General features: G+C 41.3%; 4 protein-coding genes across 4 annotated transcripts in view; 3 read left to right on the top strand and 1 right to left on the bottom strand.

Moving 5' to 3' along the window:
* The window catches only part of LOC109545685 (coiled-coil and C2 domain-containing protein 2A), a 10,287-nt gene extending 1,621 nt beyond the window's left edge, over positions 1-8,666 (bottom strand). Inside the window, exons 1-14 of the mRNA XM_048662180.1 lie at positions 8,278-8,666; positions 8,032-8,222; positions 7,694-7,977; positions 6,951-7,639; positions 6,583-6,749; positions 6,432-6,534; positions 6,123-6,384; positions 5,729-6,066; positions 5,571-5,673; positions 5,312-5,502; positions 4,278-4,437; positions 563-847; positions 356-506; positions 1-305 (exon numbers count right to left, since the gene is read on the bottom strand). Of these exons, the coding sequence (XP_048518137.1) occupies positions 1-305; positions 356-506; positions 563-847; positions 4,278-4,437; positions 5,312-5,502; positions 5,571-5,673; positions 5,729-6,066; positions 6,123-6,384; positions 6,432-6,534; positions 6,583-6,749; positions 6,951-7,639; positions 7,694-7,977; positions 8,032-8,049 (3,056 nt within the window). The 5' untranslated portion in view covers positions 8,050-8,222; positions 8,278-8,666. The remainder of the gene's footprint in view (positions 306-355; positions 507-562; positions 848-4,277; positions 4,438-5,311; positions 5,503-5,570; positions 5,674-5,728; positions 6,067-6,122; positions 6,385-6,431; positions 6,535-6,582; positions 6,750-6,950; positions 7,640-7,693; positions 7,978-8,031; positions 8,223-8,277) is intronic.
* Positions 1,559-4,282, top strand: LOC109545688 (23 kDa integral membrane protein; the record flags this gene model as incomplete). The annotated part of the gene is given in 5 exon segments (XM_048661981.1): positions 1,559-2,203; positions 3,325-3,522; positions 3,626-3,790; positions 3,843-4,022; positions 4,080-4,282. Coding segments are annotated over 5 exon segments (678 nt in total). The 3' UTR covers positions 4,155-4,282.
* Positions 8,667-9,064: 398 nt separating the features above from the next.
* On the top strand, positions 9,065-10,520 carry LOC109545690 (RNA-binding protein pno1). The gene is made up of 2 exons (XM_019916512.2): positions 9,065-9,549; positions 10,127-10,520. Exons 1-2 carry the CDS (start codon positions 9,226-9,228, stop codon positions 10,463-10,465), a joined length of 663 nt encoding a protein of 220 aa, XP_019772071.2. The 5' UTR covers positions 9,065-9,225; the 3' UTR covers positions 10,466-10,520.
* Positions 10,521-11,577: 1,057 nt separating this feature from the next.
* Positions 11,578-12,785, top strand: LOC125502751 (RNA-binding protein pno1-like). The gene is made up of 2 exons (XM_048661982.1): positions 11,578-12,330; positions 12,392-12,785. Exons 1-2 carry the CDS (start codon positions 12,037-12,039, stop codon positions 12,728-12,730), a joined length of 633 nt encoding a protein of 210 aa, XP_048517939.1. The 5' UTR covers positions 11,578-12,036; the 3' UTR covers positions 12,731-12,785.
* The last annotated feature ends 81 nt before the right edge of the window (positions 12,786-12,866 follow it).

Below are 12,866 nucleotides of genomic sequence, written 5' to 3'. Positions count from 1 at the left end.
GTGATGCAGTTCGTGCGCCCATTAACGTCGATAGCCAAAGCGCAGACTTTTTTGCTGGGAAATGCTGCATTGAAGGATTCGTTCCATCTGAGCACGTGCTCTTTGATGTACGGAATATCGTTTGAAGGAAGTTCAGCCATGCTGGGCTCCAACGAGGGCAGAATTGGAGAAACTCGCACATCCAGCTGGATGAAGGTTGCTTCGATGCTACTGCTTAGCTTGGGAGATCTGGACACCACTAGCTCCTCTTGCGCCTGGTAGCCGAATAGCACTTGAGCTTTGCGCACTTTGAACCATCCACTCAGCTGGAAAAATCAACTTTTTATCGAGCTCTCCCAAAACGAAGCCATCTAACATTTAAACCAGTGGCAAGGGCGGCCAAGGGCACTTTCACCTCCCCCAGCCAGAATTTCCTTGGATTATCCCGCTCTCCAGTTTGATCAAAGAGGTTGAAGGAAATCGATCCACTGAGCGCATCGGGATTGAGATAATCCGCGTGTTGAGCCCTATGGGAGTACGAATCTTCTAATCTACTGCAAACTTTTCCGAGGTGTAAATGTACTTAAGAGGCAGTTCAATCGCTTCATTCCATGCGGGTTCTTTGCCGCTCTTGGTGCTGCTGGTGAAGAAAAAGTCCTCGAAGCTGATTTCCACGAAAGATTGCACGTCGCCTGCACCATCTCTTTGAGGGATGTTTTTTCCTCGAAGGATACTGATGAGAAATTTGTGCGTCGAAAGAGCAGGAGTCTGTTGAGGTTCTGCAGCTAATCGGGGCAGCGGCCTGGAGAGCTTCGGACGCCATCGGAACAAGTTGAAGAGGTTTTTAACTAACGTTTTTACCACTTCTCTGAAAAAGTGAAAAAGCCCTTAATAGTTAAAATCGGGTCGTTTATATGAGTGGTTGCGGTTAATCATCAGTAATAAATCTGGAATTCTTTCAAGACAAATCTTAGCTAATAATGGATACTTAGGAACTCATCGAGTATTAGTACTATCAGTATTTAATTGGCATTTATTTGCAATGAGTCAGCCTAATTTCAACGAATGGGAAGGTTTTGTTTTATACTGCCGGATCATTTAGAATTTATTAGTCGCCTCATTTTATTATTTTCCGTTTCGCGAAAAGACGAAAAGAGAAAATAAAAATATCGACATTATGCTGCAATTAATAGAATAATCTGATAACAAAAGGAGATGAACGCCTACGCAGGAATCCGCACGGGACTCTAAGAAGAAAATCGTCAACATGTTCCTCAAAAATATGTATTTTGCAGCAGCGTCTGAACTATGCAAATGCGAAAACGTAATTTTGAATTTACTTGTACAACACAGCAGATTACCTTTTTAGCAATTCAAATGGCAAACGTTGAATATCAATGCTTTAATGCAGAAAGCGAAATTTCGACTCATCCTACTTGCCCTACCATGTTTGACCACTTATTCTCTCCACCCTGTATGGTTGCTTATAATTTGCAAATTACACTCATCTGAACTTAACGCCATCCAAATGCATCCGTGGTGCAAATAATCTCGCCCCAACCTGGTTAGCGTCCGGATTACCATGGAAACATCCCAGGCAGGCGAACGGTTTTCCTTCACCCAAATCGATCCGGTTTGGGCGAGGACTCTTTGCACCGCGATTAAAGCTAAGTTATTTTAAATTGATGTGATCGATTGGCGATCTAACTGGAAATTCAATCACGCAAAATGAAGCGATAGAAGGAAATTAATTTATTAATTGTCCTTCGTGATTAATTTGCTTTGTTCAGTAGCGCGTCATAAATATTCGTGTAGCAAATAATCCCGCTATTCCTTTGAGGTCTACGTGGAAGGTCCCGAAAGCACCTTCTTGTGACGTTTTGTACTATTTTTATCTGGCACATATTTAGTCCAGGATTTTGGATGAAGGCGGTGTGGCAGCTGCCAGTCACAGTGGAAAACCTGGTCGAAAACCATATCGCGTTAAATATTTATCATTTGTTGACCGAAAGCGAGTGGTGACTCAGAAGGATTTTCGTTAAACCACGCGATAACGAAGGTTATTGGGAGCAATAACGACTACAAAACAAGAGAACTTTGGCGCGGCAATCAGTAGATTCGCAGTTCTCTCAGTGGAATTTTGTGAATTTAGCTGCGTTTCAAAATGGGTTGTTCCGAAGGATTAGCCAGGATATTCGTTTTCGTTACGAATTTTGCCTTTTTGGTACGTACAATTAAATCTCGTGTTATCTTGGAGGTTTTTGAGTGTAAATGCCAGCCAATTGGTCTAACATTTTGCTGGTTTCATTTTTGAGGTGGTCTTATGCCGTGAGGCTCGGTATTCATTTGACGTCAGCAAAGCCCAAAACTTTGAATTCAACAAAGGACACATTTCGGAAGCAAATTGTCGATATAAATTCATGACTTTTTGCAGTTAATTGTGCCTATGACGTGCTTGTAATGTATTGGGAAACATGACTTGGTCATCAAATGAATCGTTTACACATGTGATACGGTGATTGCGGTAATTGAGGCTCTGCTAAAAAAATACGCTTGATTCTTTGAATTGAGGAGATTATGTTGTTTCTGCGAAATATTTATTAGTCACTAATTAGTACCATTGATAATGGTTCTTGTTTTTTTAGTTACTCATGAGTGCTTTGATTTAGTGATTTCTCACTTGATCACGCTACTTTAACATCACCGTTAAGTGCCTTAATATATATATATATGTACATTTTGTACAGTTTTGTAGATAAGCAAGTCACACCAAGTATTAACCAAATATTTGCGCTTGGTGCGATAAGAGTTATTTTTACGCAATTTGGCCATAAATTAGGTACACAGTGACGGTTAAATAATAGTAGTAAATCAGGAAGAAGGTTCATTAATTAAATGAAAAGCGTTTTTATTTTTAATTGTCGAGTTTTAATCGCTCGCAGCGTTTACCACCTCAACCTGGTCGTGAACTCAAAACATGGCGGTTGCTCCACCCTTGGTGCAAATAATCCTGTCCCAGCCCGTTTGGCGTTCGGGTTACCATGGAAACGTCCATTACGGGGCGCGGTTTCCTTTCACTCAAAACCGAGCCGATTTGGGCGAGGACTCTTTGCACCACGATTTAAGCCTAGTTATTTTAAATTAATGTGTCTGATTGGCGAAATAACTGGAATTTTAGCTTCAAGTTTCAGTGTTGTATGAATTGAAATGCAACTTTATGGATTTAGAATTGTGTCCGATGCTAATGTATTAAAGTCTTTGGTGCGCTTGTTACACTCAAATTCCATCTAATTTCTGCGCTATGTTCACTTGTTTTGGCGCATCTAAAATGACCTTAAATTCTAGTTGGTGGGCTTGGCATTACTAGTGGTGGGCATCCTATACAAAGTGAACTACACGAAATATACCGAAGCCATTCCAGATGACTTAAGTTCAATACAATATGTGCCTACTATTGCGATTGTAGTGGGAGCAGTTATTTTCTTTATCGCCTTTCTGGGATGCTGCGGCACACTGAAAAGTAACACCTGCATGCTTACTTGGGTAAGTCCAATACTGTCTTAAGAACATGTTGTTTCTAAGTCGGTATTGGTAAGTCGCCTTCCTAATGCCTCTTGAGTGGAAACAACTGATCATCTGGTTTCAGTATGGAGCGATACTGATTGTGATCTTCCTGGTACAAGTGGGCTTGGGAGTGTTCGCTCTCCTCCAGGTTAAGAACGAGACCGAATTGCAAGCGCAAGTGGAAAATCAATTGACTACGATCTTTGGAAAAAATGACACTGAGTTGATCAACTTGATTCAGCTAAACGTGAGTACTCTATGGCGTGTTCGGGATCATTTAAGGTTTTTTTCGGAAACAGTTCCAGTGTTGTGGCACAAATGGTCCAAGCTCTTGGGCGCCGGCGTCCATTCCCAAGAGTTGCTACTCCACAGTGGACGGCACACTGTTTCAAAATGGATGTGTTGACAGCCTATCGAACTTTTTAACGAGTTCAGTGAAAATTATCGGAATTGTTGCGATTGCCGTTTCAGCCGTTGAGGTAAAACCAGCATTTAATCCCAGGGAAACTTATCTAATATTTGCTCACTGATTTTAGCTCATCGGAGCCACACTGGCACTGTGTTTGACTAGCTGCATCCGAGACAAACGTCGACTTGGATCCTATTACTGAGCAAAAAATTCCACCTACTTCACCTAACACATTTTTAAGCGTTCCGAAACGCCACTTACACACATAGACTGATTTCTAAGAATATTTTGTAAATAGATTCAAGTGAATACATTTTTTACTTACTCGAAGTAGATGAGATACTTTTCATCCACGACGCTCTCGTAGCTGAGGTTGTCGCGCAGCCCTTTGCATTTCTGGAAAATTTGCTTTTGCATCTGTCTCAAGCGTCTTTTGCCTGTTTCCCTCAGTGTCCTCGGATCCCCATCCGGCCCATCGTCCTCAACTAAAAAATATTTTTTGTTAATTTCAACATTAATTCAAGTTCAACAAATTATAACAATAAACAACAAAGAACTATCAGCAAGCTTACCTTGTTAAAATGTCGTTTTAATTGAGAAGGTTGCATTTAAGGCACCGAATAAGCGGTAAATTGTGGAAAATAATGAATTAAACCGTAAGCCGTCCCTGTCCTCATGTAATCATTGTATTCCAGGTTGCCTGAATGTGGGGGCACAAATGCGCAAAAACCCGTTCTGACTGAGGCCGACTAGGACAGGACCGCACTCATACTTATGTTCCGTTGCAAAAGGTGAGTGTAGTCTGTGCGAATCATTTTGGCTTTTTCTCAGGAAACGGAAATTGATCCGACATCCTTGATCAAAATGTTTTTAAATCAAAAAAAATTACTCTATACGACGAATTGCTGAAATATTTCTCAACTTTTCCCGCTAGTCCCAGTTGAATATTTTTTGTAAATCAAGTTGTAGCCCTATTCTTGGACAATCTTATTATAAGGGGAACCTAAGTGATGTGATCGGTCATAAAAAATGAGAATTTACCGAATCGCTCGCGATAAAGAGATGATTACAGAGACAAATTAGACAGAAGACATGAGGCTTAACACCATATACTTTTTTCTATCTGAAGGACTTTGACCTAGCAAAAATGGCACTATTTAATCACCCTGTACAATACGTTTATTAGATGTATGGAATACTTAAGCTATGCGTTAAACTTGCGTGTTAATCAGTGCGAATTGCGATATTACCCTATGTTATTGCAAAAAGTGAGTAACTCATTGCTTTTAATGAAAGAATTCTACATAAAACGAGCGTTTGTTTGTTCAACGTTTTTCGAGTTTATTGAAAGTGGCTTACCTTCAAGGGCTTTTCGCTTCTTGAAGTCCGTCAGTAGGTTGATGGGAAGTTCGCGCATTCTATTGGGAATCGTAATGCCGTCAAACTCAATTTCGTTAAGATCCCTCAGCTTCAGGTACTGGAAGCGGAGATTGGCCTGAATGTCCTGTATTTTACAGAAATTTCTCCGGTAGTCGGCGTTGGCATCCAACCTACATTATATTATAAACCCATAATCACATTCAACACCAACTTAGGGGGTGTTGAACAACATTCTTACCTAAAAAACGACCCTGCGTCGTCGCCTGTTAAACAGTCTTCTTTCCAAAGCTCCAAAGTGTCGTCCAGGCCAATGAGCTCAATATCTGGATCGCTGCGCCTGGCTAAAAATTAATAATTAAACACCCAGTTTTGTTTTCTGTGTGGACCTTTGGTTACCTTCCAGCCAGTGTTGGATGGCAGCGGCATCCACAGTGCCCCATTTGGTTATCGGTTTTGCACTTGGGAACTGGTCTAAAGGGTCGCGGCGATGAGGCGCACTCTGCCAACCAACTCGCGAAACTAAAACTCCTCTAGTGTGCAATTCTTTGAGGTCCAGAGGAGCATTGTCGTCTTCAAGCAAGTTCTGCAATTTGCAGCCGCTGCCCACTCCTGCGTGTGTGTAGTGAACGAGCTCGTGACGCTCAAATTGCTTCTCCCTGTTTTTTGCCTCCTGGTATAAAACCCCCAGGGACGGAATTTCTACTGTTACGTTGGCCACATTCTTCCTTAATAAGCTGCCGAATCATGGGTTTCATTTAGGGAAACATGGGCTTCAGATAACCAACATTACCCTTGGGGGTGTTCGAAGATTTCCAAAGTTAAGCTCTGGGGAATGGTTGTGAGCTGCAGGAGAAACATCTCGCTAATATCGAGCTCGAACTGCTCATTGAGGGTGGACGGTTTCGATTTGCAAACTGGCACGCTGTCACAAGAAATCTTGATGGTGAATGTTGTAGAAGCTGCGGCTTTTCGCCGGTGATTCTCTGGCTCGCTTTCCACTTCGGCGCTGATCTCTTGGTCGTGTCTTAAATAGAACCACAGCTCTGGTTCGCCTAAAAATCCCCCATTGCGTCGATACTTGCGATTAAATTTAGCTTACCTGGATCTGGGAAGCATTCCAGGAACTTCCTCTTTAGCTCCGTTTCTAATTTGGCCTCATCCACTCGCAGGAGTTGGTGGTTTCCATCCCCATTTCCTTCCTCCTTTTGGAAAATTTCAGAGGATTTAATTTATCTAAGCAGCAGACTTACCATTCTGCCTAGCTTCTTTTCGTAAGCGGCCTTCTTTTCCTCTAGTAGATCCTGCAGGATTTGTTGGAACAAAACCTCAAGCTTAATTGAATCAAGCGGTCGCTTCTGGATGATTAATCGGATGTTTGTGCTGCAGTACCCTTGATTCGCCCTTATTTTCTTGATAGCTACGACCAGTGGTGTTAAGAAAGTTTATTCTTATTTATCCTTATTTGTAAGAGAACTGATAGGGACACGTTGACACAAGGTGTTCCATTAAAAACAACGTAAGTTCGATATGCCAATAATTTTAATGGACGAAATAGAATAATGAAGGCTATGTAAGCTTCCACCCCGTCTTGGTCGTATCACCAGTCTGTATCTCTTACCTTTCCAGGTAAGCAGGATCTTTTTCAGCCTTGCCCTTTGCATTCGGGCCTCCTTGAATAGGCGCTCCCTGGCCTTCCTTACATTCCTCAACGTTGCTTCTCTCTGTTCTGTTTGGGCCTTTCTCTGGTTATCCAGCTCTTCCAGCAGCTTTTCAATTGTTTTCTCCTCCAGAGTGTTTGAGTGGTTTGCGAAAACTTTTTGCAAGTTTTCCTGCAAAACATGCTCCAGACTGAAGAGAGGATGGTGGTAGAACTTCACAGAGTCAATGGACAATTCCAAAACGTTCTCTTTTATAATGCGCACTTCCTCCAGATCGTGGTACCGATTGGGAGGGGAATAACTTGAGGGTTTAGCAGCATGAGGCGCGCTTGGCGGTTTGAAGTTTTGCAGTTTTACTGGATTATCCAGCTGATTGGGGCTAGGAGGAGCGTTTTTAGTCAAGTTCAGCTCCTGGAAGACAAGATCCCAGTGCCCTGAGGGCTTGTAGTGCACCAACTCATTGCGGTCTTCAGCAGGGGCTTGAAATTTTTCACTTTCCGAACAGATGAATGAAAATGCCGTTGCTTCGGGGCGTTGTTCGTCTAGCTGAAGCCTGCTGCGTACTGAATGGACGCTGGCGTCTACTTTGGAAGTTTCTCGCCTCAGCTTGTCCAGGGACTTTTTTAGTCTAGAGATTTTGTTAGTTTTCCTGACAATTAAAAGTGTTTTTTATGGAAAGGAGGTTTTGATCGAAACGGCTTACTTGTGCAGGTCGGCGCTGCTTTTACTCAACGATTTTCGAGTAATTTCTTGTTTGTTTGCAGAAGCATCCGATATGAAATTGTCGGACCATTCTGTGGTGGTGTCGTCAGAGCTGCTCCTTCTGCTGATGCGACTGACCGAGAATATAGACGTAACATCTCTATCAGCGGCGCCGGTTGCTGGAGAGGTGAATGGAGGTGAGTGCACTTGATTTCTTCTTTTTATGGGGCGTCGCGCTGAATTTCGGATTGGGGTTGTCGCCTCGGACATTTCCAGAAGATCCTCCTAAAAATCGCGATGTTTGTCAAAAGGAAAACATAAAAGTGGCTTGAAAGTTACTTTTGAGCTGCTAATCATCTTCAGTCGAAGAGCAAATTGTTTGCCATTAAAGTAATAAACAAGTTCGCTTGTTCACAACGCTGACAACGATGGTGGCAACACAAACAAGAGCGTCTCTATGGCAACGACAAGCTTTTACTGGCAATGTTGTGACTGCATTTTTCAGTTTAGAAACCTCAATAATTAGTATACTAAAATACTGTATTCTATGATCAACAGTAGACAAGCCTGCATAAAAAGAATTACCATATCAAAGGTGTTAAGTATTCCAAACTGCCTTTGGGCCAACTGTACAAACTTCCTAATCAATTTGTACTTTGGATAAGTTTGAATTTTTTTCAATGACGGGCAACCAACAATAATGTACAAACAAACGAGTTGCTATAGTAACCAAGCGATGATGCCAGTGCCTTTGCAATTTCGCAGCAATGCTGGCGCTGGAAAGGGTAGGTAATTTCTATTTAACGCGTTCGTGCGGAGCCAACGAGAACTTTACGCTCTGCTTTACGATAGTTTCCGAGGGCCCCGGTTGGTGACAATATGCACAAAATATCCGCTTATTTTAAGCATTTTAGTTACATTAAAAATATTACTTTTATTAGTATGGCTTGATATTATTATTATTATTCGCTAGGGGGTATGTTCTGTGACAATATGCCAACATTTTATCGCCCACGTCTTCGTTTTCGTGCCATGTGAACTTCGAAAGGAACTTTAAATCTGTTTAAATATAATCGTATATTATAAATTACTTCGTCAATAAACATAGTGACGTTGAAGACAAAAGTCTTTTTTTTCAGTAGGTGTAAGTGTTTTGCAATCAGTTACAAGTGTTTATATTTTGATGAATGAACAGTGCGTTTGGTTTACAAATTGTAAAATGGAACTTATTTAAGGTAAATATTATTATAGTGAAACCAATAAATATAGCTTGTTATATTTTCTTCAGATTTTGTATTGCTCTCTTTCTCGTTTTTAAATTACTCTCTCGCGTAGTGCGCATCAAAACGTAAGCGGCAACATTGGATGTCAGGGCGATTTAAGGTCAAATCGTCAAAAGGAAGAACTGACAGCTGTTGTCTATCATTAGCATTACTTGTCTTCATCTATGTCATTAGCAACTTATTAGCTTATTTTTGTGGTAATTTGTGGACGCTTTTTTTGTTGTTAGTTGTAGTTGTAGTTGCGCTTACAATGGCTGAAGTTCAATGTGTAAGAAAGCGCAAATTTAAACCAATGGAAGTGGACACGTGCGATGTGAGTGAAGGAGCAAATTCCAAGCGGATTAAGCGTGCCAGAAACAAAGTTTCAGCCAAGAATGAAAACATGCGGAAGATTCCGGTACCATATCATAGGTACAGTCCGATGAAAGAAAACTGGCTGAAACTGTTCACACCAATTGTAGAACATCTGCACCTCCAGATCAGATTCAACCTGAAAAGTAGAAACGTGGAAATCAAAACCAGCCCTCAGACGAAAGACATTGCTAATTTACAGAAGGCTGCCGACTTTGTAAAGGTAATTATATAATAGAGTGGTTTCTATTACTATATTGTAACGGAAATGGCCTGGGGTACTCACGTTTGGAATGGGGGACGAAATTCATGGTGTTTCAGTAAATGGGAGCCCCATTTGGGCCCCATTTACTGTCAAATATGACACTGACAAGCGGGAAGTTTCGCACCTGTTCTGGAGATTTCTAGAACTATCTGGAATACCTGGAGAAAAGGATATAAGCGACGACGAGAACCAGACCGGGGGAGTGAAGTGACAGCCGCGCCTGAGTGCAGAAGAAGTTAAACCCGCGAGTCGGAAACGCGTGTTTTCCGTGTGTTATTGTTATCGTTTGTGAAGTTGACGTTAATTTTAGAAGTTAGTTTGTTCCTGTTCCGTAGTTAAAGTTGTACCGAGTGGAATAAAACTTGTAACCAGAAGAAAGAATTTGATACTCGGCCATCCACGTGACAATATTATATCTACTATTTTTTATTATATTATATCTAATTTAGTTCTATCTATATTAATTTTTTTGTGGCAATTATATAAACGAGCAAGTTCGGTGGTTTCCGACTACACACCTCATGTGTTTTTGCAGGCTTTTATGGATGGGTTCGAGGTGGACGACGCCCTGGCCCTGCTTCGACTCGACGATCTTTTCGTCGAATCTTTCGAAATCAAGGATGTGAAGACGTTGAAGGGCGACCATCAGTCAAGGGCGATTGGGCGACTAGCTGGAAAAGGGGGCCGCACAAAATTCACGATCGAAAACGCCACTAAAACGAGAATAGTGTTGGCTGACTCCAAAATCCACATTCTGGGCAGTTTCCAAAACATCCAACTGGCCAGGAGGGCCATTTGTAATTTGATTTTAGGATCTCCTCCCTCAAAAGTCTATGGCCATCTCAAGAATGTGGCATCAAGAGTGTCCAATTAAACATAGTACATATATACTTTAGGCTAACTATGAATATAAAGCTTGTTACCAAGAAGTGAATGATCATTTGCAATTGCAAGCATCTAATGATAAATTAAGTTGAATAACGTTTGAATTTGGCGGTTTAATCACCAAACCGCGTTGCTGGCCGAAAAAAAAAGTTCTTGTTTAATTAAACCGTTCCGCTTTGTTTACCTCGTTTGAGTTTACTTGGCGCTAAAACTGGTGATTTTTGGTGACATTCGTCCGGTAGTTGGCGACCAAATAGTTTGATAATCTGTGATTGTCTTCATCTATGACAAAGTGATTCCAATTTGCTTCACAGGAATTCAGAATGCGCAAATCTTTTGTCAGCTTTTATTTTTGGTGCTTTTTACTAAAAAGCACTTAAACTTAAAAATCTGAAATTCGAATATTCGTTTAGTGTTTTATTCGAATATCTAAAACGTATACATAGTTCATCTTATATCACCAGTAATTTTGTGATACTCTATTGATTGATTTCTCAGCGGCTAACAACGGTTTTTACCGTTAATATGGTTTTTCCTAGAAGAAAAATCGTTAACTCATATAGATTTTGGGCATTTAGCCGCAAGTGTCGAGCTTTTGTCGGCAGGTTAATACATAGTAACACGGCGCAAAAGGTGATCACACCGACCCCCAGAACACAGAAACGTAATTCTATTTCAGTTGAAGGAGGGTAAATAATTATTTTTATTTCTTGTAAATATATGTATAGTTGTAGTTATATGTTTACCTGTAGAATATGAATAATTTATTTTCTAAAAGTATACAAACTGCATATAAAGATATTTGCATAAATGGAATATAATCATACATACATATTTCAAAAAGTCGTAAAATATAACAGCTACAGTCGCTTGGCGACTTTGTCAAAATGTTCGTCGTAAAACTCGCCGAAAAGTAGCCCAATTTGCGATAAATTGCCCAATCTGGTCACACTGGCCAGCGGTGCTAAAAAAGTTGGAGGTCTATTTATGATAAGATAATTACAACGGCTGACGTTCAATCTGCAAAGAATCGTAAATTTAAACCAATGGAAGATCCCGGAACCAAATGGCTGAAACTGTTCACACCCATAGAAACACCTGAATTGCCCTGAACGCACACATACGGAAGTTCTCAGTACCCTATTATAGGTATGTACAGTCCGGTATGTATATGTTTGACCCATGTTTCACTAAGGTTTCGATAGACCCCGCTTGCCCTGCGGATATCGTATTTGCACGAAGCGGCCATAGATATACTGGGTGAGATATTGTGGTTGGATAAGTACCTGATCCAACCACAATGCCCGCAATATCTCCGCCACGTCACTAGTGGTTCCGTTGGCGATGGCCACAGATTACAGAACCTCTGTGATCTGTGGTGACAAGTATTTCGTGTCAGCCTACTTGCCTTCATCTATGGGGTTATCCTCATAGATAAAGACAGAATAAAGAAAGGTTATTCACAGATTACACAGGATAACCTCTGTGATCTGTGAGGTTATCCTCTGTGAATTGTGGTCAGTGGTATGGTCCACAAAATAACCCCCTTTCTATGGGGGTATGTTCTGTGGTTTGGTCAGTAGCACAGAACATCGTAAAATGGCTGAAATTCCATCTAAGAAACGAAAATTGGAAAAACGGATTGTGCCAAGTGCAGTTGCACACATACGGATCCCAGTGCCAAATCATCGGTACAGTCCGATGAGGGAACAATGGCTTAAACTGTTTCAACCCATAGTTGAACATCTGCACCTCCAGATCAGATTCAACCTGAAAAGTAGAAACGTGGAAATTAAAGCCAGCCCTCAGACGACAGACATTGCCAATTTACAGAAGGCTGCCGACTTTGTAAAGGTAAATATATAATAGAGTACCTTCAGTGGTTTCCGACTACACACCGCATGTGTCTTTGCAGGCATTTATGGATGGCTTCGAGGTGGACGACGCCCTGGCCCTGCTTCGACTCGACGATCTTTTCGTCGAATCTTTCGAAATCAAGGATGTGAAGACGTTGAAGGGCGACCATCAGTCAAGAGCGATTGGCCGACTAGCTGGAAAGGGGGGCCGCACAAAGTTCACGATCGAGAACGCCACTAAAACGAGAATAGTGTTGGCCGACTCCAAAATCCACATTCTGGGCAGTTTCCAGAACATACAACTGGCCAGGAGGGCCATTTGTAATCTGATTTTAGGATCTCCTCCCTCAAAAGTCTATGGCCATCTCAAGAATGTGGCATCAAGAGTGTCCAATTAAACAAAGTACGTGTATATTTTAGGTTAACTACGAAAATAAAGCTTGTCACCAAGAAGAGAATGATCATTTACCCGTAATTTCAATATCAAAGGTGTTCAGTATTCCAGTAATCCAGCATTGCACCGGAAAGGGTCGG

The sequence above is a fragment of the Dendroctonus ponderosae genome, unplaced genomic scaffold (assembly GCF_020466585.1).
Source record: "Dendroctonus ponderosae isolate FM_Combo_2020 unplaced genomic scaffold, Dpon_F_20191213v2 Dpon_F_20191213_10, whole genome shotgun sequence".
NCBI classification, from domain to species: Eukaryota; Metazoa; Arthropoda; class Insecta; order Coleoptera; family Curculionidae; genus Dendroctonus; species Dendroctonus ponderosae.
The sequence above is the reverse complement of the archived record's forward strand: the minus strand, read 5'-3'. Positions and strand labels throughout refer to the sequence as shown.

Coding starts and splice junctions, on each gene's coding strand:
- LOC109545690 (XM_019916512.2), top strand. CDS start 9,226: ATGGCTGAAGTTCAATGTGTAAGAAAGCGCAAATTTAAACCAATGGAA. Junction 9,550..10,126: donor AGGCTGCCGACTTTGTAAAG/GTAATTATATAA, acceptor GTGTTTTTGCAG/GCTTTTATGGATGGGTTCGA.
- LOC125502751 (XM_048661982.1), top strand. CDS start 12,037: ATGTTCTGTGGTTTGGTCAGTAGCACAGAACATCGTAAAATGGCTGAA. Junction 12,331..12,391: donor AGGCTGCCGACTTTGTAAAG/GTAAATATATAA, acceptor GTGTCTTTGCAG/GCATTTATGGATGGCTTCGA.